Raw genomic sequence first — 25,106 nt, 5'->3', positions numbered from 1 at the left:
CTGCGCTAAGAATCATGGGAGCGAAGTGTCCATCAGTGGTAAATCATCCAATCTGAAGGGCCCTTTGAGCACTAACGCTAACTCATCTTTTTTATAACCTGTCAAAACCACATTTAAGACATTATGAGGACCCACAGAAACCCTGAAGTAAACGTATTAACAGAATAAACAGAAATATGATCCTAAAACATGTGTGAATGTGTTAGGTAGCGCTTTAGCATTTCAGAATCAGAGCAAACATTTCATTATAATGATTTCGCACAAACGTTTGAGACTGCAGGTGCGTCCCAGTTCACGTTCTCGTGCACTATTCTGTGACGTTTCGTAGTATTAATAGTGCAAGTTAATAGTGAAATTAATAGTGAAAATTACAAATTGAAAAAGTATGATGCACTTAATTAACAGAAAGTAACTACCAGACTCTGATGTTGATTGACAAAATAAGCATATAAAGTTCATAAAGTGCATAAGTGCTAGTGTGTCATTTAGGACACAGCTTGCATTTTTGTTTGGAAATCTATAAATAAACTGAAAATTGGAAGACAGAAACTTTATGGGATCTAATAAAGAATCTGCTCTATTTCTTGGTCAACAATCAAATTTCAGGTCAAGTCATCTTTATTTCTATATTTCTATGTTTCGAAGCAGCTTTACAGTGATAACAGGAAAATAACGAGTTCATTTGGCCTGTAAAACAGCCCTAAAACACAACAGTGAACAGTCATTAATCAGCTGAAATCAGTTCAGTTCAGCTATAAAGCAGCTTTTCATCAGCTAAACTGAGTTCTCATCCAATAATGTCAGTGTAGTCAAATCTGCTGAATATTAAGTGTAAATATTAATGTAACCATATTGTGTCAACAACGAGAACATCGTAATCATGTTTTGTTCATGTCCGCTCCAGTGCTGCTGTCAAGCTAAAGAATAACTCTTCTACAAGTTCCAGTCACCCAGAATACACTAGCAACCGCCTAGCAACACTATAGCAACCACCCAGAACTCCCTAGCAACCGCCTAGCAACCGCCCAGAATACCCTAGCAACCGCCTAGCAACACCATAGCAACCGCCTAGCAACACCATAGCAACCACCCAGAACTCCCTAGCAACCGCCTAGCAACCACCCAGAATACCCTAACAACCGCCTAGCAACACCATAGCAACCACTCAGAATACCCTAGCAACCACCTAACACAATAGCAACCACCCAGAACACCCTAACAACTGCCTTGCAACTCCCTAGCAACCACCCAGAATACCTTAGAAGCCGCCCAGAACACCATAGCAACCGCCTAGTAAAACCCTAGCAACCGTGCCAAATTTTGCCACTGCAAGCAATTTGTAATTTCATTTACTGACATATATACAACATAATATAAATAATAAGATTTTGACATAGAAGATCTAATCAGACCCAGTGGAGAAATAAGAGATAAAAGAAGATGGTGGCTGTAAAGACTGAGCCTTTCACAGATTGTAAGAAATAATTCAAATATTCCACGCACATGTACATGAATACTAGTATTGTATTAGTAAAGTAATTGCACTAAAGTTGTTATTGTTATCTAAGAAAATACCGTGTCTATATAAAAATATGCTGCAGGATCTTTTCTAACTTTTCATCATTCTCACATTTATCAGACAGAAACTTACAAATGAGGAACACTATTATGCAGTTAGTCAACAATATTAATAGGCTAGCTTTATTAGCTTAGGAAACAAACTCAGTGTGATGCTATAAGATATCGGATTGGATCAGATCTTGAAAAAAAGGATTCTGAAAACAGATTAGATCACAAAATCCAATCTTGGTTTTTATCTGATCAAATCATCAGTTTGTGTTGTTCAAAACTTCTTAGTATGATTGGAATAACTTTGATCTAAAAAAATTTATAATAATCAAGATTATGATCCCAGCAGAAGGGTGGATTTCAGGGACAAAAATGTAATAAAACTTTTGTATCATTTCACACACACACACACACACACACACACACACACACACACACACACACACACACACACACACACACACACATTTTTTATTTTGCTCTTGATTAGTTTTATTGATTGCTTTTATGAGAGAATACAAAAGCATTGTAAAGTTCCACCCCATCTCATATTTTGTCCCTCACCATGTCTCCGTAGAGCACTAATCCAGATTTGGTAATCTGAAAAAGTATCTGGATCAGGGTGATCCAATCCCATTTTGCATTGATAAACCGGTGTTGTGCCGAATTTCGACTCCCTGCTTAATTATTACCCCCCTCGTTAAAGTCAGTACCTGACTGCCGAATCATAACCCCTCCCCCACGACTAATCCTAAAACTACCAATAGGGGGGTAATAATTTGGCGGGGGTCAAAATTCGGCACAACACCGGCACAAAAGTAAGAGGGATTACCTAATCCTGGATAGCACAACATGGGATTTCCAACAACAATTTTCCAACAATTTCAAGCATGACTTAATTGATTTTTAGTGTTTGTATGAAGTTCTTAAATTCACATAGATTTCATTTCATTTTATTTATATAGCACAAATAAACACAACAGAAGTTGACCACTGTGCTTTACCAGGTAAAGTCCAGGAAACATGAAAGACGGAGCAAAATAAACCATTAACACATGATGTAATAAAAACATAATTGAGATTTAGCGAAATGCCCGGTCAGAAAGATAAAACTTTAGCTTAAATTTAAGCTCATGTAAAGAGGACAGGGATCTCGAGGATAAGGGGAGGCTATTCCATAAACAAATCAACTCAATGATTTTATCATGTCCTAACCAGTTAGGAGACATTAAAATAGGAGTAATATGTTCATGTTTGCGAACCCCAGTTAGGAATCTGGCTGCAGCGTTTTGAACCATTTGAAGCCTTGTAATGGGAAAACTGGGATATTCCTGCATATAAAGAATTACAGTAATCCAGGCGGGATAGAACGAAAGCATGTGTGAGTCTTTCAAGCTCTTTCGGTGATAGGAAAGACTTTCCTCTCTAGATAAAAGCTTCAGGTGAAAAAAGCTTGATTTAACTACTGTGTTTATGTGTTTATCCAGCTTAAGGGAGGAATCCAGAGTAACTCCCAGAGTTTTAAACTGTGGGTTTGATGTAGGAGTACAGGTTTGCAACATTAAAAGTGTTTTTTTTTTCCATTTCCGTACAGAGGGCCCGAACACAATAGCCTCAGTTTTTTTTATAATAGCCTTCAAAATTTGAGGACATCCAGAATTTTATGTTGTTTAAACAAGCAAATAAAGGGTTTCTTGGCCTTGTCTGTGCGCTTGAAAGGCACAGAGATTTGAGTATCGTCTGCATACGAGTGAAAAGTATGGAAGCTTGTTTCCGCCACTGAATAATAAATAAATAATAATAATTGCGACTTTTTATCTCACAATTCTGACTTTTTTTCTCACAATTGCGATATATCAAGTCAGAATTGAGAGAAATAAAGTCACAATTCTGAGAAATAAAGTCGCAATTGCGGGATATAAAATCACAATTCTGGGAAATAAAGTCGCAATTGCGGGATATAAAGTCGCAATTCTGAGAAATAAAGTTGCAATTGCGGGATATAAAGTCGCAATTCTGAGAAATAAAGTCGCAATTGGGAGATATAAAGTCAGAATTGCACGATATAAAGTCGCAATTGCGAGATATAAAGTCAGAATTGTGAGATATAAACTATTCTGTGGTAAAAAAAAAAAAATCTTTTTTTTCCTTAGAATTGGACTTTATATCTCACAATTCTGACTTTATATCTCACAATTCTGAGAAAAGATCTCAGAATTGCGAGATATAAACTCGCAATTGCGTGTTATAAAGTCAGAATTGCGTGATATAAAGTCGCAATTAAAAGTCAGAATTCTTACTTTATATCTCGCAATTCTGATTTTATAACAAGCAATTCTGACTTTATAACACGCAATTGCAACTTTATTTCACGCAATTCTGACTTTATATCTCGCAATTCTGACTTTATAACACGCAATTGCGACTTTATTTCACGCAATTCTGACTTTATATCTCGCAATTCTGAGAAATAAAGTCAGAATTGCGACATGTAAACTCGCAATTGTGAGATAAAAAGTCACAATTATCTTTTAAAATGTTTTATTCTGTGGTGGAAACAAGCTTCCATAGAAAAGACACTCTGTGCCTCCTAAAAATGTATCCTAGCGGTAACATGTGTAGTGAAAACAGAGTAGGGCCCAAAATGGAGCCTTGAGGAACGCCACAGGCAAGAGGAGCTACAGATGAAAAAAACAATAAGTAAAATGTAATTAATTTTTCTTTGGCAAGTTTTTGCACAAATATTTTTTAAAGTAAATTTCACACGCATATTTTTTTAAGTAAATTTCACACGCATATTTTTTTAAGTAAATTTCACACGCATATTTTTTTAAGTAAATTTCACACGCATATTTTTAAAGTAAATTTCACACGCATATTTTTTTAAGTAAATTTCACACGCATATTTTTAAAGTAAATTTCACACGCATATTTTTTTAAGTAAATTTCATTTATTTAGTTGAAGGTTCCTTTGCAATACATTTCACTTAAACAATATAATATTGAATTAATCCACACTTTTAAAGTATATGCTTTACTTAAAAATAAGTAATTAATACAATAGATATTGTGTAAGACAGCATATCTATTAGACATTAAGCGTCATGTGAACACAATACTTAGACAATACACAATGACGGGAACATTTGATGGATCGTTTTTGTGCTTGAATGTGTCATTTTGAGTAGAAAATTAACTCCAAATGTCACAAAATGGCACGTTACTAATCCTAACAACAAAAGCAATGATAAAACAGTGTAAATACAGCTGGAAAACAGTGAAAAATCAACCTCATTAATTACTCAAGGCCCAGTGCATGATGGGAACACCAGTATCAGAAAAGTTGAGTAATTTTACTTAACGTTATAACGTTGATATTTACGCTTTCATTTCTACACGCTTGAATTGAGTACTAATATAGACTTTACTTTTTTTTTTTATTCTTGCCTGAAATAACTTTTTCATGTGAATTACATTGTAGTATTTCATTCAAAATATACAAAATATCATTCAAAACTCTTAATAAAGCAGATTCAGTTCTTGTGGTTAATCCGAAAACCAGACTGGAATTTTTCAAGGACACTATTCGCATCAAGGAAACTCTGTAACTGCAGTAAACACAGTTTTCTCAAGGATCTTAGATATAAAAGATCAATTTGAAATGGGTCTAAAATTTAATAAATCAGTAGTGTCCATATTTGGCCTTTTCAATATTGGTTTGACCATGGCATGTTCGCAGAGAGCTGGAACAAAACCTGAGAGAAGGCATTTGTTTTATAAGATCCATGACCCAGCATTGTGAAATATCTTTACCTACAGGGTTAAAAACAGAGTTTCAAATATTTAACAAGATCCTAGGATTGTTTGAGTTTTTAGCTATTATCTCAGAAAAATAATGAGACTTAGCTGTTTTAACAGCTTTTTGGTATGATATTAAAGACTCCCGTAATATCTCATAGGACACCTGTAGCTTATCCTTTTCCCATCTGCGCTCTGCTCTTCTGCAAACTTGTCTTAAGTGGCGAGTGCTGCTATTCTGCCAAGGTTCAAATGTATTTTTCTGACATTTGAGTCTCAACGGTGCAACAGTGTCAAGAGCGTTGGTACACAGAGAATTAAATAAACTCGGTAGCTCATCAATATCTACTTAATTTGCTAGATGTTCAATAGAAAGCACTTGACATTGATTTTCATAGGAACTGAATCACATGAACAACATGATCCATAACGTTTCACAAATGTAGCTTTGTGAAAGTAGTACAGAGACTACTCTGTAGACCTGAATAAGTTGGCAAAAATAAAAAATAAATAAGCAAACAATTTCATCATTTTTTTTTATTTTTTTTTATTTTTAAGTTTTAAATTCAAAGTTTAAGTAAGCAGAATGGGCAGATTTTTATTTTAAATATATATTTTATATATCATACATATATGAATATATGTTATATTTTTATTTTGAATATATTTTTTATATTTATATTATACATATATGAATATATGTTATATTTTTATTTTGAATATATCTTTTATATTTATATTATACATATATGAATATATGTTAGATTTATATTTTGAATATATTCATTTCTCTTAAATTGAAATATTAGAGTAAGCTAAGCTAACTCATACATTTCATTTAAAATGATCATGTAATCTCAATTTAAATATTTGTATTGGTGAAAACTTGGCTAGCTTTAACTAGTAAATTCAGTGAATGATAACTTGCTAATTATCATATCTTGCTGAATAAGTACAGCAATATAGATGATTTACACCTGTTCTCCATGATGGTAACCCCCTAAAAAACCCAACATAAACTCTTCTAAATTAGCATGGCTAAACATAAACACTACTAAATTCCCCTCTTAGCATTGATCTTGCACACACACACACACACACACAAAAACAAACACATTACATAATACTTATTTTTAGCATTTACTCTCCCTTTAGATCATGGCAAAGCATGCTGGGAAATAGAAATCCTAGCCCAGTTTTAGTTCAATTTAAGTCTGTCTAAATTAAAAGAAACAAGTTCATGAGACTCAAAACAGTGAAACAATTCAGATTACTTAAAATGTGCTTTGTGAACTAAAAAGAAAAAGAAAGTTCTAGCTATATACTCATAAATGTTAATTTGATTGAACTAATTTGCTTAATTTAAGTTTACCCAACTCAGACAAATTCATTATTTTGAGCATTAGGGATTACAGTCACATTATATAATTGTAAAGCTAACAAGCTTCTTTTTTTGTTGTTAAATATTTAGCTATAAGCTATGCTGGTGCTATATTTATATAAAAGAATTGCCACATGGTTTAATATTGTTATGTATGCTAATCAATGAGATTCATGCATTTTTAAGTGTGACTGAAGTGTCTAAATACTTTTTGGGGCCTGTAAGGTCTTGCTACTGCAAATAAGCACACTGCAGTTATTCTAACGATGCGTTCATTTTATTTAACAGTCGTGATGGACTTCAGGGCGCGTATTTGCATTTGTATTTGTGTGTGTGTGTGTGTGTGTGTGCAGCCGAACTGGGCCGGTGTGGTTCGTGTTTCTCCACCCGTTTCCATTCGCCCAACCCCCACATACCACAAGAGCCCGCCCTTCTTCATTCCGAACAACCGAACATGATAACACCCCCTTACGAAACGTCACTCGCGCCGGAGCCGAGCATCATGGGAGTTGTAGTCCCCAGCCGTTAGAAGCCAACGGACGCTGCGCGCTTTTGGAACTACGAGCCCCAAACGTCACCACGCCCACAGACGGTCGCCATCCAATCTGAATATGTGGGAGGGGAGCATCCGCCCACAAAAGCCACAGCAATTTTAGTGTGCCTCAAATGCAATTGTGCATCAAAAAAGTGAATTTCGGGAAATGTCGTGAGTGTATTCCGCCGAATAATCTCATACAAATACTTCCGCGACAGATAAAAAAAGAGAGCGAAATAGCCAGGCATGCTGGTTTGGCATTCATAGATATTTAAATGGCAGTGGGTGGGCCCTCGCGCAGACGGAGCTCTCTGACAGACCTGCACATATATCCGCGGAGGGATATTAGTTAATTCCGGATCTAACAGCAGAGATAGGCCCGGTTTCAACGCACACGGGACCGCCGCTGCTCAACCCGATTCACGCGGACTCGCTTGGCATTTTGTGCTCCGTTATTGAAGGGTGTTTTTGCATTGGCACCGCCCTTCCTGGCGGGGTGGGTCCGTGCGTCAGAGCTGCGCCACAGTCCGCGGCCGCTGGAGCAAATAGGCCGTCCTTCTGCTGGGCTTGTTGCCTGCCTTCCACGGCGTCCGGCCTTTTTTCTCTTAAACAACTCCTCTCCGGGTTTTATTAATGCGGAATGAGTGGTACGTACCCTCCCCTCCTTATGCGTCTCCACCCCTTAATTCTCCATGCGTGCGTCTGTGCCATCCATCCATCGATGTCCCCCTACTTTTAAATGGGATCTGCTGTTTATTTGTGCCCATTGATCAGTTTTGGGTGTTGTGCAATGCTTGTAATGGATAGGAAACCTTGCTTCTGGAGATATTGGTGTGTTTATATGTCCTGGAGGCTTTTGCATTATAAAACCTGATCTTTGCATCATGCGTTTTGGTAATGCTGGATGCTTGACAAGTGTAATGTGGCATTGCATTTATTTGATTTGCAACTCCAAAATAGATGTTTGCTTTGGTTTTGACATTTGACTTTTTACAGATCAAAAGAAGGAAGCCATGGCCACAGATGAGGGGAAAGCCGGTGGAGGTGAAGGGGGTACGAAAGGGAAAAGTTCTGGATCACAGGTATCAGTAAAGTTTCAGTAAAGTGGTCTGTCATTTCTGCACTGAAAGCACTTCCTGATTATTGCAGGGCGCTTGGGTGCACAGTTACACGCACACACACACTGTTCCTGTCTTAACCTGTTATGCTGTGCAATTCTTTGATAAAACATTTGTGAACTGTGTTAGGTAACGCTTTTAATCTTTAGTCGGAACAAACATTTCATTATAATGATTTTGCACAAACATACAGTGGAGTCCAAAAGTCTGAGACTGTATTTCTGGTTTGAAATGTAGTTTAAACCCACGAACAAACTGAAAGATGCAAGACATTACGGCGTTAAATAAAGAATAAAGATGTAAGAATCTGCTCTATTTCTTGGTCACCAATCGACAGCAAAGACATGATAAACAAGTTTTGTTTATGTCATATATATATATATATATATATATATATATATATATATATATATATATATGCAAAAGATATTTTCAAATTCTTGTACATTTTTCACTCTCAAGTATATTTTTGAAAAATAATATAATATACATAAATAAATAAAATACTTTTATGGAAACAAAGAGTACATGATAATCATGTTTTGATAATGTAAACACTGCTGTTATAATACAAATAATAATTTAAACTAAAGTTTTTCATAAAAATATTTTCAAATTCTTGTACATTTTATTTCATTAATATAAGTTAGATTGAGTATGTATATAAATTAATAATATATATATATATATAAAGTATAAGAAATCTAATTTTTGTGACAACAGAACATGTTTTGTAATGTCAGCTCAAGTATTGCTGTAATTAAAGCAATAATAATTATATAAATAATATAAGCAAGAGATATTTTCAAATTCTTTTACATTTTTCACTCAAGTTTTTTAAAAAATAATATAAGATAATGTTATATAATGTACATAAATAAGAAATATATTTCATGTAATCAAAACATAATCATGTTTTGTTAATGTCAGCACTGCTGTTATAATAATAATATAATATTATTAATATAAGCAAAAATATTTTTAAATTCTTGTATATTTTCACTAAAATATATTTATTTCATTAATATAAGTAAGATTGTATATATATATATATATATATATATATATATATATATGTATGTATATCTATCTATCTATATATCTATATCTATATATATCTATATCAATATATATCAATATATATATCTATATATATATATATATATATATTAGTATTAATAAGTATAAATAAGAAATTTTTTTTTTTTGACAACACAGAACATGGAAATCATGTTTTGTAATGTCAGCTCCAGTGTTGCTGTAAATATAAATATAAAGCAATAATATAAATAATATAAGCAAAAGACATTTTCCAATTCTTTCCAATTCATTTATCACACAAGTATATTTAATTTGTAAAAGTAATATATATATATATATATATATATATGAAATATATTATTTGTTATGGAATTTTTTTAGAAGTATTTTCATTAGTGTTTACAGACTTTTGCAACCCACTGTACATTAAAAATGTGTTAGTATAATATGAATAAGTTGGTTTTAACAGAAAAGCCTTTTTGTCATGAAGAGTTTGTTTCTCGAGCCTTTGATCGGGAAGTGAAGAGACTGTGGTTCACACACCCACTTACTCTTCCTGTGAACCCGCCCACATCTGCTGACTCTGACATCTCACTGTGTGTGTGTGTGTGTGTTTGTGTGTGTGTGTGTGTGTGTAGGATGCACAACCGTCTCCTCTCGCATTGCTCGCAGCGACGTGCAGTAAAATAGGAGGTGTTGGCAGCGAGGGTCAGGCGAACACACAGCAGCAGATAATAATCGACCCGAACCAGGGTCTTCTTCAGCTCCAGAACCCCACGCAGCAGCTCGAGCTCGTTCCCGCACAGTTGACAGGAAACGGCTGGCAGATCATCGCAACTTCCCCTGCAACTGCAACCAAGGACAACGTTGGTACTAACGTCATCACCAATGAAGGCGCCGCGGGGAGAAAGATCAAGGCCGTCGGCTCGAATAACTCCCCTGGCGCACAGCAACAGCAACAGTTTCAGATCATCCAGGTGCAGAATCTGCCGAACTCGTCGGGTGGGATTCAGTATCAGGTCATCCCGCACCTTCAGACCGCGGACGGACAGCAGATCCAAATAAGCCCCAGTAACCCCGCAGCTTTAAGCGTTCAGCCCGAACAGATCCAGCTCATTCCCACCGGAAACAACCAAGCTATTTTGGCCACTCCCCAAAGGACGGGATCCACCAGCATTGTCACTCAAAACCAGACGATCCCGCTTCAAATCAGGCCGTCGTTTCCTCTGCAACTGCAGACCATTCAGGGTACGCAAACGCCTATGGTGACCACGTTACCCATTAACCTTGGCGGTGTGACTTTGGCTCTGCCGGTTATCAATAACGTAGCGGGAGCGGGAGGTTCGGTTCAACTGGTCCAATCAGCCGACGGAAGTATTTCCAATGGAAACCAGCTGATCGCGACGACTGTCACTAGCGCAGCCGAATCCAGTGGAGTTACAACCTGCACGACGACTGCGACGGGCACCGATTCTGTCGTCGTGACCTCTACGGATGGCATGACGTTATCCTCGGCGTCCGTCGGAGCTCCCGAAACCCAGAAGGACAGTCAGTCGGGTGATGCAGACGCGCAGAACTTGGCCCAATCCAACGGCCTCCAACCTGCATCCGATCAGACTGGCCAAATCCAGCAATTTCAAATCGTGGGGCATCCGGTTCTCCAGCAGATCCAGATCCAGTCGCCCCAGCAGCAGCAGTTAGTCCAGGGCTCCATACAGATCCAGCCCGGCCAGACTTTACAGCCGCTGCAGCAGAACCTCCAGCTTCAGGCCTTCCAGAACCCCACGCAGGTTCTGATCCGGACGCCCACGCTCACCCCGTCAGGGCAGATCAGCTGGCAGACCGTCCAGGTCCAGAATGCAGGGATGCCCCAGCAGCTGACGCTCGCCCCCATGGCGTCGAACGCAGGCGGCGGGACCTACGCTCAGATCGCCCCGCTGACGCTCGGAGGCTCGCCCATCACGCTCACCGCGGCCCAGCTGCCCTCCGGCACCGGCGTGCAGACGGTGAACATCGCAGGTTTGGGCACGGCTGGAGTCCAGGTGCAGGGCGTCCCGCTCACCATCACCGGCGTGCAAGGTAAGGCCCCCGCGTCATGTGACACCTGTTGAATATTGGTGTATGATATTTGTGTATAATAGGCTATGTGACATCAGGAGTGTTTTGATTAATAATTATATTTGTGTATAATATTTCTGTATAAAATGTGAAATCAGGAGTGTTTTGATTAATAATTGGATTAATAATTATATTTGTGTATAATATTTCTGTATAAAATGTGAAATCAGGAGTGTTTTGATTAATAATTGGATTAATAATTATATTTGTGTATAATATTTCTGTATAAAATGTGAAATCAGGAGTGTTTTGATTAATAATTGGATTAATAATTATATTTGTGTATAATATTTCTGTATAAAATGTGAAATCAGGAGTGTTTTGATTAATAATTGGATTAATAATTATATTGTAATAATATTTAAGTTATTTATTTGAAATTTATCAATTTTCATTTACATTTAAGTTGGAGAATAAAAAAAAAAACGTTTCCACCCCAAAAACAAAGGGAAAACCACATATATATATATAACATATATGTAACGCAGCATCTAACACACAAGCAAATGAAACTTGTTTTAGGACAGTTTTTTTTTGCATATATGATAACAAAGCATATTTTCCCTTAAGAATAATTTATATTTATTTTTGTATTATTTTTTTGCATTACAGTAATACAAAATTAAGTAAAATAAAATTCGGGGTGGGGGTGTGCTCTAATTGTCAAGGTAAGACCTGCCCACCTGTGGAGCCGCGTGTCATGTGACACCTTTTGAAAACAGTATTTGTTAATATTTGTGTATAATATGTGAAATCAAGAGTGTTTTGATTAATAAGTGGATTAATAATTATATTGTAATAATATTTAAGTTATTTATTTGAAATTTATACATTTTCATTTACATTTAAGTTGGAGAATATCATTAAAAAAAAAAACGTTTCCACCCCAAAAACAAAGGGAAAACCATATATATAACATATATGTAACGCAACATCTAACACACAAGCAAATGAAACCTGTTTTAGGACAGGTTTTTTTTGCATATATGATAACAAAGCATATTTTCCCTTAAGAATAATTGATATTTATTATTTTTTGCATTACAGTAATAAAAAATTAAATTAAATAAAATTTGGGATGGGGGTGTGCTCTAATTGTCAAGGTAAGACCCGCCCACCTGTGGAGCCGCGTGTCATGTGACACCTTTTGAAAACAGTATTTGTTAATATTTGTGTATAATATGTGAAATCAGGAGTGTTTTGATTAATAAGTGGATTAATAATTATATTATAATTAATAATAATTAATATTTAAGCTATTTATTTGGAATTTATCGATTTTCATTTAAATTTACGTTGGAGAATCTTATTAAAACAAAATGTTTCCACCACAAAAATAAAGGAAAAAACATACATTTAACATATATGTAATGCAACATCTGTATGATATTTGTGTTATGATTGAGTGTTTTGATTAATAAATACAGTAGTCAACATTTGAAGTGGATCAAAAAAGTTCATCAAAGTTGTCCTAAGACAAGAACGGGTATTGTTCAAAATTCATGTATAACTTTGATGAAAGGTTTTGATCCACCTTAAATGTTGACTACTGAATTTAAGCTATTTATTTGGAATTTTTACATTTTAATTTAAATTTAAGTTGGAGAACCTCATTAAAAAAAAAAAACGCTTCCACCCCAAACACCAAAAATAAAAATGAAAAATAAATAAAATATATTCCCAATTTGAATTAAAACAAACAAACATGTAATGCTTGCACAAATTAAACCTGTTTTTTGCATATATGATAACAAAGCATGTTTTCCCTTAAGAATAATTGATAATTATTTATTTATTATTTTTTGCACTACAGTAATAAAAAACTAAAATAAAATTTGGGGTGGGGTGGGGGTGTGCTCTAACTGTCATAAAAAACAAACATTAAAGCAAAACATTTTTTAATAAAAAAAAAGGCCTAATTCAATTTTCAAAAATACAATTTCATTGTTCCTATGCTTTTAGGGTAAATATGATCTGGAAATGATTCACGAGCACAAATCAATAAGTTTTGCGATAATTATCAATATGCTTTTAAACATGTATCCAAAAATGAAAATATTTTACTTTTAACTTTGAAGATATTTATACTTTTGACCATATGTGAACTGTTTTTGATGTTTAATTTGAAAATTACAGACTCTGTAAACTGGTGGAACAGTAGCATGAAATGCAGTGGTGTGTTTTTCCATAGTCTCTTTATTACTCATGAAGTAAAACGGCAAATTAAGGCAATTATATTTTATAAGTCAGAGTCTGAATGCTGTTTCCAAATCCTCTATACAGTGTCAGATTTCGGACTCTTTGTTACTGCCCTTTGCATGTTTGGTTCCACCCTGGAAAAGAAAGTCTCGACAGATTTCTCCTGGAAGTGTGTTTTACTCGGGTATCACTGGAACCACCGAGACTCACTCATTTTAGGACACTTGCTTTTTAAGGTCTAAATGAAATCCAACGCTTCCTTTTTCACTATTTCCCAAAACTTGCAAGAGTTATTCGTATCCATTGATGTTTAGAACAGTTCTTGCAATCAAGCGTTCACAGAGTGATTTAATCAGTAGTACTGTTTGTAAACTCCCACAGGTCAGCAGCAGGGTCAAGATGGGGTCAAAGTTCAGTCCACCCCAGTGACGGTCACTGTGGGCAACATCAGCAGCACGACCCTGAACGCAGTGAGCCCAGACCAGATGGGGCAGGTCCAAAGCCCATCGGACCAGGAGGGTCAGCCCAGCAAGAGGCTGCGCAGGGTGGCCTGCTCCTGCCCGAACTGCAGGGATGGAGAGGGGAGGTACGGAAGACAATCAAAACTGGGAACAAGGAAAGGAGTGTAAAATGAGAGGGTTAAAGGGTAACTCTCGCCAAAATGCAACCTAGGCTCTTTTTGTTAATCTACCCGAGGCAAACTTCCGTTTAAAAGCATAATTAGGATGGAAACGCCACTTTTAAGATTGACCGTATCTTCGTTTTCGGTCAAATTGCCTTTTGCATGGGAGTAAATAGGACACTTCTATGATTGCATCGAAATCGCTATTTTTAAAACACTAAGAAGGCTTGACACAACATGAAACTTTGCTGGAAGTGTCACCAGAGGCTCTACACATGAACTCCAGCATTGAGAACATTGTGTGTGTACACAGAGTTTACTAAAAATAAAGATTTTGAACAACTCACTGGAGCTGTGTCCGCCGGCATTTTGACAGTCAAAAATAGTCGATCTCCGAATGCAACGTAACCGGGAGGAGAGGAAAGATGGAAAGCTCCTAAAGCTCAGTTCCATATAAATTCCTGGATAATTTGTTGTTTTGTCGTTAGTGAAAATCAATATTGACCTTGTATTTGAAAAAGGATCCTCATATAAGAAGCAATACTAAAATTCAGAGTCAGTTCATTCACATTCGGAGATCGACTATTTTTGACTGTCAAAATGCCGGCGGCCGGAAACAACAGCGACAGTGAGTTGTTCAAAACCTTTCTTTCTAGTAAACTCTGTGTACACACACAATGTTCTCAATGCTGGAGTTCATGTGTAGAGCCTCTGGTGACACTTCCAGCAAAGTTTCATGTTGTGTCGAGCCTTCTTAGTGTTTTAAAAATAGTGATTTTGATGCTATCATAGTCATGCCCCAAACACTGCCATTCAAAAGGCAATTTGACCCGAAAACGAAAATACGGTCAAACTTAAAAGTGGCATTTCCATCCTAATTATGCTTTTAAACGAAAGTTTGCCTCGAGTAGAATAGCAAAAAGACCCTAGGTTGCATTTTGGCGAGAGTTATGCTTTAAAGCAGAGGAACCAAAAGAGATTAAACGGGAGGATTAAAAGAGTTTGAGTGGAAGGTTTTTACCACTCACAGAAAATGTAAAATGTATTTTTTTTGGTAACACTTTACAATAAGGTTCATTAGTTAACTACCTTAGTTAACATGAACTAAGAATGAACAATACTTCTACAGCATTAATTCATCTTTGTTAATATTAATTTCAACATTTACTAATACATTATTAAAATCAAAGGTTGTATTTGTTAACATTAGTTAATGCACCGTGAACTAACATGAACACACACTGAACTGCTGTATTTTTTTTAACTAACATTAACAAAGATTAATAAATACTGTAACAAATGTATTGCTCATTGTTAGTTAATACATTGACTAATGTTAACTAATGAACCTTATTGTAAAGTGTTACCATTTTTTTTAGTCTTATCTACTTATCTACAAAAATGCACGCACAAATCTCAAGAGCCTTTTTTAATGGATAAAAAAGTACTTTAATGTTTTTGTGGGTTTTGACAAGGTAAAGCATTTTTGAGCATCAAAAAATGTATTCCTCTGTTGGGACAGAAACAACAGTGACCCCTCCAAGAAGAAACAGCACGTGTGTCACATGGAGGGTTGCGGGAAGGTGTACGGCAAGACGTCTCACCTGAGGGCTCACCTGCGCTGGCATACGGGAGAGAGACCGTTCGTCTGCAACTGGATCTTCTGCGGGAAACGCTTCACCAGGAGTGACGAGCTACAGCGGCATCGCAGGACGCACACAGGTGCGCAAACAATCACACACAGGCTGAAACACACTTCTGCACACACATGCACACACAGGCTGAAGCACACAACAGGACAAAAAACATTCACAGGAAACTACAGGCTATATTTCTCATTACTCGTCTGCCATCTTATATGGTCATATTTTTTAACTTTTCGTTTTTCACAACTCGTCTGAGCTCTTATTGCCCTGTTCACACCTGGTATTAAGATGCGTTTTGGTCGATCGGATCACAAGTGGACGACTCTAAATACAGGTGTAAACGCGGCCTAAAACGCTTTGAGCTTGTCCACTTTCAGAGGTAGTGGAGAACACGTTCAACCGGATTGCTTTCGTAGTGTAAACGCTCATGTGATCGAATGTGTTCAAACTAGGGCTGCACGATTATGACAAAAATCATAATTGTCGATTATTCCCTTGAAATTGTAATTGCGATTATTAATTACGATTATCACAATTTACATCGAATGATGTTTTGAATAGTTTGGTCATGGGACCCGCATTTCCTCATGGTCATCAAGCTGCGACCCACCTTTTTAGGAATTATATAGGCCTATTATAATACATTTGTTTATACAAAAATTGTTGACACAAGTACTGTCCCCCATTACTTAACATACAAATAAATTGTAAGAATATGACTAATACTGATAAATAAACAGTAGGCCTACGAGGTTAAGCTATTAAATAGCAGTCCCAAACTAGTTTTTGTTAATACAATCTTGGTGTGAGCCACCACAGTCATATAAAAATATACGAAATAACCAATAAGTGGCATTTTGGGGTTATGGAAACAACAGTTAGGCTACCATGGTGATACACAACACTTACAAGAACTGTTGAAGAAACATGGAAGCTGCTCCTGATAAATAGAATGAACATTATGCCTGCATGCAAAACACATGACGTACCAATAACGTGATTTATTGATATTTTACTTTTATTTTATTACTAATTTACAACGTTGCATGCTCGTATTTCTTTTGCGCTTTAGAGAAGTGATATAGCGTGCGCTGGCGCATTTGTGCGTGCAATTAAATAGTGCAAGCTACGAGCACAGTATAAGGATGACAGGACATAAAACAAGTTATGAAAATAACGATAAAATAATGACACTGACATATAGCCTGACAACATCTCAATTGACCGCAGATACTAAATCTGGAAAACGCGTTTTTTTCTCATTTAAAACGAAACGACGTTGCATGCTTGTTTATTTTCTGCAATATAGTGACGCGATATACAGCGCGCTCCGCCGCATTTGCGCGTGCATTTGAAGAGTGCGCGCTACCGCAGTGTATAGCGGCTCACAGGACAGGAAAGTCAGTTTTTCTGAGGTGAGAGACTTTTTATTTCAGCGTACACTTACGTCTCTGGTAGTTCCTATTGTGCTGGGTTCTCTGAAGTAGTCGTGATTCGCCTCTCACAACGTAACATGCTCTAAACACACCACGCAGAATAATGTAAGCTGCTTTTTTTTTCTTTTTTTTTTGCAATCGCGGCTTTGAACGATTACGTAATTGTGACATCCGTAATCGTAATCGCGATTAGAAATTCGATTAATTGTGCAGCCCTAGTTCAAACAGCCATAAAAGGCCGTCTACTCTCCGTCTACTGAACTAATGTGTAAACATTATGGGAAGAGCTCTAGCCAGACGGGATTTAAACTTTGTCGGCTGGAGACCCAAGTTTGGTTTGAAGATGAAAAACGTACCAAGCACAATGTTCTCCCACCATTCCTGATTTCTAACACACACTCACTGCGTTCGGCTGGTCTTGCGTCTGTCAGGGCAGAAACGAAAGCTGATGCTCCCCGTATGTTTTTCCGTCATCTCCGGTCGTGTTCATATGTAAATTGTAAAGTTATTTTGTCCATTAGATCGAAAGATCTGAAAAAGCCTATCCATTTACCCTCCCCTCAAAGAAATCAGGACAGAAGTGTTTGAAAGTGGACAAAAGAGACAGATTAAACACCTGGGGCCTCATTTATAAAACTGTGCGTAGGATCCTTACTAAAAGTGTACGTGCGCCTGAAAGACAAAAATGACGTACGCAAAAAAATATTCAGACTTATAAAACCGTGCGTACGCCAGAACCTGCGCAGAATTCACTTTATAAATCCCAGTCAGCGGAAGATTGTGCGCACATGCGTCTCCACCCGAAATAACCATATATGGAGCTTACAACGCCTAGTTTTACTATGCATATCCTCATCTGCATATCATTTGCATATGATTATTCATCCACGTGATAACGTTTAACGGTACAAGACACATTACATTAATAAAAATCATGTACTTGCCTATCCTTGTCTTGTTTTTGAATACATAAATCAAATAGTGTAAAATACATTTCATCTTTTCCACTGGCCGAATAGTATTTTTAAAGGGTTACTTCAGGATTTAGCATTAAGCTTTGTATTAGTAGAAAACCTGTAGTATTTTTGAATTACCATGCTTTCCACCCTCATATCCCCCTGAGACAAGAGATTTATGTATTTTTTGTCTGAAAAAATCCTCCGATGACGCAAAAATCGTCATTTTGCGTCATCGGAGGATTTTCTGGACAGAGGCTAAAGACTACAGCCAGTAGAAGGCGTTGTTCCGCATGTTTTCAGCCCGCCCATACAGGGTGGGATCTCACTCACAGAATGTACACAGTGTCAGCCTCTTTCTTTGGAAGCTAAGCTAGCAGGCTCTTGTTCTGTGGAGAAAGCTGAATAGTAGGAGAAAGCTGAGTAAGTAACCATCCTCTTTTTCCCGGACTTGTCCGGCGGGCGAGATCGTTCAAAATGTCCGGGATTCAGCTTTAGCTTTCTGCGGTCGCCATTCATTGTTTACATGCACACATTTCAATCTAACTGAATTCATTCCGATTGGTGAATCTGAATGTAGTGTTTACATGAACGCTAAACAAGTGATCGGTTGATGTGCGTTTTACCATTGCTAAGAAAAATTCCCGCTCCTCCGTGAGAGATGCGAGACCCGGCGCGTCTCAGTAATCACGCCACCGGCCTCGCGCTGTTCTCCCGCGGCCGTCAGCCTCGTCCTGCTCGCCACAGTAAACATGATGAATGGCGACTGTAGAACGCAAAAGCCGAATCCCGGACATTTTGGACGATCTCTAAATCCCTCGCAAACTCATCACGTAGGCTAGCTTTGTTGTTTTCATCTGCGCACTCTTACCGGTAGGCGTGGCCTCCTGAGACAGCGAAGCAAGTGCATTCTGGGAGTTGTTGTCTTTCATCCACATAAGCCAAAAATACATTTTCTGGCTTTTCTCAGTCTAGAAAGCTCCAAATTCAAAAATTTCTTCACATTTCTTCTATTTAAATGACCTATTTTAAATACACATTCATCTTCCCAGAGGTGAAGTATCCCTTTAATTGATTTATATTTTTAATGGAAACAGATAGGCCTTCTTGGGCATTATTTGCACGAAACTATTTTCTCAGACAATCTTGTATTATCATGATAAGCAATTATCTATGTGGTTAAAACATTAAAGGAGAACTCCGGTCAATTTTAACATTAAGCTCATTTTTTTGTAAATTTGGAGTGCTGTCAGTACAGAGAACAACGACAAAAATCGGTGTTGCCTACACCGTGTTATCCTCTTTTTAAAATTTGCACCCTGTTGACTTCAATGGGGCAAGTTTTAAACCTGCTTTTAGCCTCTTTACATCCTTGATGTGTCATTACAAGTGCACAGGTCATGTGAGTGATTCCTTCAGAGTGAACACGGTGAATCTGACTGCAGTAGATGTGAAAGATATGAATAAAAATGATGTTTATTCAGCCAGCGCACACACCTGTATTTACATCCTGTTTTGGTCGAAGGCCACAGTAATCGATTGTCGAGTTCACGCGCGTGATCATAGGTACTAAACCAATGCGCGTGAACTCGACAATCGACTACTGTGGACTTCGACCGAAAACAGGATGTACGCATGGTCAAGAGCATCCTTACGGTGCGCACTTATTTACGGCAAGTTTATTTTTTATAAATCCCGATATGTGCGTGGAAAAATGCGTACGCATATATTTTACATATTTACGTTTATACATCAGGCCCCAGGTGTAAACGGGAATGTGTCTCTCTCATCAACTTGTGATCCGATCAACCAAAACGCATCTTAATTCCATGTGTAAACAGGGCCTAAGATGACTTTTAGATTAATTTATTCTGGTATTTGCCTTATTCGTGACGCATACAGCACATGCTTACAATTTGGCCAAAGCAAGGTATTTTAGCAGGCAGCATAATGTTGCTTCCTTCCGGAAAAACATTTGCATCGCAAGCACGAATATGAGGCCTTAAAATGCTGGGAAGGCAGCTCAGTAACAGCTGATATGAAACTGGTTTATGCTTACAGTTTATTTCTCATTTGTCATAATATCAATGTATATTGGCAATGAGCCACCCTGATCTAAAGCTATCTGTTTTTTCTTGCTCTGATCTGAATAAACCAACGACTGTCTCCGTCCCGATCAGGTGAGAAGAGGTTCGAGTGTCCGGAATGTTCCAAGAGGTTCATGCGCAGCGACCACCTTTCAAAGCACATCAAAACCCACCAGAACAAAAAAGGTGGGGCGGCACTTACCATCATCACCACAGATGAAATGGAGGAAGAGGTGGACGAGGTCCTGGGCTCGCCGAGGATCGTCACCGTGGCGTCGCTCTCGCAGGATTCGAACCCGGCCACGCCCACGACTTCAAACAATTTAGAGGAGGAGTTCGAGTAGTTTTCCCTCCGAATATTATCGTCTAAAAAGCACCACGATATTGTTTGTTCTTTTGTTGATATGTTGATTTGTTTATGTTCTTCATTCTTTTTCTATTGACGATGGACAGCTGTTTGAGCGTACTCGATTTTTCATATGGAAGTTTAATACTATCAAATAATCTAAAGAATAATCTAAAGGAAATATGGAAATAGTATGAGCTGTTAAGAGACATAACATGCGCGTTGAACGAAGACGCTTCGAGTAGCACAAGAAGTACTAAAGTTCCCAGACGCTCCTGAAGATGTCGCTATGCACAAAAATGATATTTATCTGTTTTCATAGTGGTTACGGATTAAATATACAGTCGGGGATGAGAATCTTGGAGCTTCACGCATTGGTCTGTGGTTTTGCGTACGATCAGGCTAGAAAGATGAGCAGCGAACAGACCTTTAGTACACGTTTAGAGCCTCAGCACAAGCTTGAAGAGCGACGGCGTCTGTGATTGGAGCGCGTTGCAGAGCGTCAGCCAATCACAGCCTCGCGTACAGAAGACGTATGATTCAGCGTGTGTTGATTATCAGCAGTCAAACTTTTATGTAGGAGAAATGAGATTATAGAGACGGACTATATAAAGAAAAGCACATTAGATTTACAAATAATGCATTCCAGTTACGATTTCTTTAGAAAAAAAAGAGAAAGGAAAAGAAGTAGAAGAAAAAAAAAAAACAATCTAGCTTTCTAAGACATGCTATGTTAAATGAAGGCAATACTATAAAGACAATCTTTGTAAAACCATGTTTACATTACTGAGGGGTAGAAAAGGTTTAAGAAAAACACCTAGAGAAGTTCTCTCTTATCTCAAGTCATATAAACTGTACTCTGATGCCTTAAAAACACTGCAGTACCACTACGTTACGGCTGGGTAGGGGGACGTGGCGCTTCGACTGTGTTTTCAAACACATTCGACCATAGGTGACCGCGTTAATCTTTTTATACACAATGGCGAACACTGTGGCCAGGGAACGAGCGCGATGATCCGCTTCAGCCCAGGTAAAGATCCTCCCGACCCGTTAATGTGTCCTCCTGTCGCCCGATGACTTTAGTGCGCTCTCCAAAGAGATCTGACCCTGTTACGTGCGCCCAATCCCCTCCAAACCCTCCCTTTGGACCGGTACGGGACGTCTCCAGGTCACGGAAACCATGAAGCCACTTAGATGAGTTTGATGTTCAGAAATCTGTGGTGTGGCGTTCTTCTTCGTGAGGTTTATGTTCTCCCGCTCTCGTTTAGTTTGGTTTGTTTTCATTTCAAACCCATTTTTGGCTCTCACACAACACGAGTACATGCCACCTGTGTGAGTGTGTTTGTGTGTCTAATTTATTATTTATCCTTCTATTAGTATTTGCTAATGTGTATTGTGCGCTGTTAATGCAGTTATGACGTGCTGCATGGTTCATTTCCTCTAACGAGCTCTATTTAGTAACGATTTGCTATTTCTAAACGTGGTCCTTTTAGAAGTAAAACCATGGCTTTTAATTTATCTGAAGTTTCCCACCATGACGTGTTTCAAATGGAGAAAAAAAAAAGTTTAAAAAGAAATGGTTGAAACCAAACAATTATAAATAGATGTTTTTGGTAATATTTTCTGTGGCGAGCGATTTTCTTTAATCTTTTCTAGTGACACCTCATTTGTAAATCATTTTTCTAAGATGTTCCTTTGTCCTCATGGCATTTGATAATGAATTTTTTTGCCAGGTTAGCCTGAAAGGCTGCAGTTTATTGATATTTTTAAAATAACTTTGTACAAACGTGTTATGTTAATGGGTAAAAAAAACAAAAAAGAGGAAAAAGAAAAAAATCTTTGCCTGCATAACACTTGAAATTAAAGTGAGTAATTCTGTCTTAAATATTCCATGTCTATGTCCAATTCTTTATTTCAGTCTGTGGTTTTATTCACATGAGCTTTGACCGAATGTAACCTGACTTGCAGTCTTCCTTTCTTGGTAACACTTCAATCACACCACACCAGGGTTAATATTAGCTAACTAAATAATTTCTTAGTTAATGTTAAATTCAGCGTTTACTAATACATTATTATGTTAGGACTTGAGCTAACATGATGGACGATTGTATTTTAAAGCAACAAGACCCAAGAAGCTGTGGTTATTTCATAGCCAGAAAGGTTTCGTAAGATAATTCTAATAATAATAATGCTTTCGCTAAGCAATGTAGTTACTAGCAATGTTTAGCTGAATGCTTGCCAAGAAACACACGATAATAAAGCAGTTATTCCGACGTAATGACGTCACAAGTGCGAGTATTCGAATTTCGAACTCAATATATTCGGCTTCGAACGCGGCTCGAGTACTCAGGATCAAGGACAGTACCTCCATTTTGTAATTATTGACTAGCATTAGCAAAGATGAATAAATAGTCTAACAAATGTACTGCTTTTTAATTTATTAGCTGAAAAAGTGTTACCTGTTAATTAATAAGTCGGTTAAGTTAATAATGTTACTAGTGCTTTTATTTTGTATTAGACATTTGAATAAACTCGATTCAAAAACAGTTGTTTTAGCTAAAGTACGGCATGTCACGCAGCGCTGATTGACAGGTCATGTGACGCTATACCGATGCCATTCTGAATCTGATCACCAACACCTGAAGTTCGTCTCTGAGGACGAGTGGTGAAGTCGGTGACAGGAGGGCAGGAGTGAGGAGGATGATGATGATGATGATGTGTGGAGGTGGTTTCATGTGGGCAGGTGGGCGGATCTCTTTTGTTCTTTTCTTCATTTGATTGACAGCTCTGTACCTGCAGTGCGCCAGAAAAGGGGAGCTTTTATCCACTTCAACAGCTGCTGTGTGTGTGTGTGTGTGTGTGTGTGTGTGTGTCATACACTCACTCAGTCTGCATCGAGACAGTAGCCTGTCTCTCTACAAAAAATGTTCATGACATGTCTCACCTGGTTTATGTTAATATTTCATACTGTAGGATAAACAGATAATGAGATTCATAGATTCTCTGGTTGGCAATTCATGCCTCTCAGCTCTCAGCATATAGACAGGTTTAAAAAAAACAAAACAAATTCCATCCATCCATAACAGATGAAAATGTTGAATAGCCAAAGAAGGGCTTTAAAAAATGTTTTTTTTTTAAATGAAAACTTTAAATTTAACTTAGGATTTGGCCATTCATTTTGATGAATAGATTCATATGTTGTATATCTGTGCTTAATATAATTTGTCCATTACATGTCAATTTTAGGCAAATATATGCTTATGATATTTAATGTAGGAAGTAAGGCTTTGGATGCCATCTATTATACACTTTACTCCATTCATATACACTCAAACTAAACCAGAGAGACAGGAAACAGACAGAATTTATATATATATATATATAGAGTTTGTGCCAAAATTAAAACAAAATAGGTTTCTTATCTTCTCTTTATCATTAAACATCATGAATTTGTTTCAAAAACTGAAATACTTAATTTCACAACATAAAAAAAGACCATGTAAAATGTGAAATAAAAGGACCTTTATTAAAACTAATTTCCAAAAAGTTTTCAGAGAGAAATTGTGCAAATAAGAGAACGTTCAGTAATGTTACAAGCTTTTATGATGTCTCTGTTTTATATGCAAGAGAACAGTGCGATTCATAAAATCAAAAATAAAATCAGAAAAAGCTCAGCATAACATCGTGAAGTATAAGAGAAACTCCTGATTTGCATATCTGTGCTGAACACATGTTAAACCGTCAGTGTTTCCATGCCAAACTTTAAAAGTGTCAGGAGTAAAACGTGGAGCAGATTCAGATCTGATCAGTGCGTCTCCTTCACACGGAGGCCAGACGATCCCGCCTCACTCGATGTCCTTCTGTAGACTTCAAGCAGAAACACCAAGCAACATTAAAATCCTTCAGACTCATTGTCACTATCATCTGCTAACAGTGTTCTCTGCTATCTACTGTCATCACTGTTATCTGGAGCGACACATCAGACTAATGCTGATGCATAGAGGAAGATAATGATCAAACCACCATGATGAAGTCAGTATGAAACTGCATTCACATTTGACTTCTGCATTGTGAAAGGTCTCAAAGTGAAACAGGATATTCAATGAGGAGAAACAGATGTACAGCAGCGCTTGATTTCATCTATCAGGAATAAACTGCATGGTGAAAAGCAAGAGACTTTTTACAAAAATCTGAAATACTGATAAACCAGACTTTCCCAAAATGGGGTTAATGAGGGAACTGCAAGTGGTTTAA

At 37.4% G+C, this 25,106-nt stretch overlaps 2 protein-coding genes across 5 annotated transcripts in view; one reads left to right on the top strand and one right to left on the bottom strand.

The window, feature by feature from the left end:
* sp4 (sp4 transcription factor) lies at nucleotides 1-23,600 on the top strand. 4 transcript variants are annotated; one of them, XM_079878746.1, is made up of 6 exons: nucleotides 1-38; nucleotides 8,280-8,365; nucleotides 10,081-11,521; nucleotides 14,141-14,345; nucleotides 15,904-16,103; nucleotides 20,600-23,600. In XM_079878746.1, the coding sequence occupies exons 2-6, from the start codon at nucleotides 8,297-8,299 to the stop codon at nucleotides 20,848-20,850; spliced, it is 2,166 nt and encodes a 721-aa protein (XP_079734872.1). In that variant the 5' UTR covers nucleotides 1-38; nucleotides 8,280-8,296; the 3' UTR covers nucleotides 20,851-23,600. The 4 variants fall into 4 exon arrangements, with proteins under 4 accessions (XP_079734872.1, XP_079734871.1, XP_079734870.1 ...); XM_079878745.1 differs by lacking the exon at nucleotides 1-38 and adding an exon at nucleotides 7,356-7,930; XM_079878744.1 differs by lacking the exon at nucleotides 1-38 and adding an exon at nucleotides 7,961-8,177.
* A 753-nt stretch (nucleotides 23,601-24,353) lies between these two features.
* cdca7b (cell division cycle associated 7b) overlaps nucleotides 24,354-25,106 on the bottom strand; it is a 10,409-nt gene continuing 9,656 nt past the window's right edge. The window contains exon 10 of the mRNA XM_079879499.1: nucleotides 24,354-24,719. Coding sequence (XP_079735625.1) covers nucleotides 24,698-24,719 — 22 coding nt within the window. The 3' untranslated portion in view covers nucleotides 24,354-24,697. The remainder of the gene's footprint in view (nucleotides 24,720-25,106) is intronic.

Source organism: Squalius cephalus, assembly GCF_949319135.1.
Source record: "Squalius cephalus genome assembly, chromosome: 8".
Lineage (NCBI taxonomy): Eukaryota > Metazoa > Chordata > Actinopteri > Cypriniformes > Leuciscidae > Squalius > Squalius cephalus.
Note: the sequence above shows the minus strand (reverse complement) of the source record. Positions and strands in the feature narration are given on the sequence as shown.

What these genes read in the sequence shown, in the direction of transcription:
- sp4 (XM_079878743.1), top strand. An exon ending in GGAAAAGTTCTGGATCACAG is followed by an intron (nt 8,366 to 10,080) that starts GTATCAGTAAAG and finishes GTGTGTGTGTAG; the next exon opens with GATGCACAACCGTCTCCTCT. An exon ending in CACCATCACCGGCGTGCAAG is followed by an intron (nt 11,522 to 14,140) that starts GTAAGGCCCCCG and finishes AAACTCCCACAG; the next exon opens with GTCAGCAGCAGGGTCAAGAT.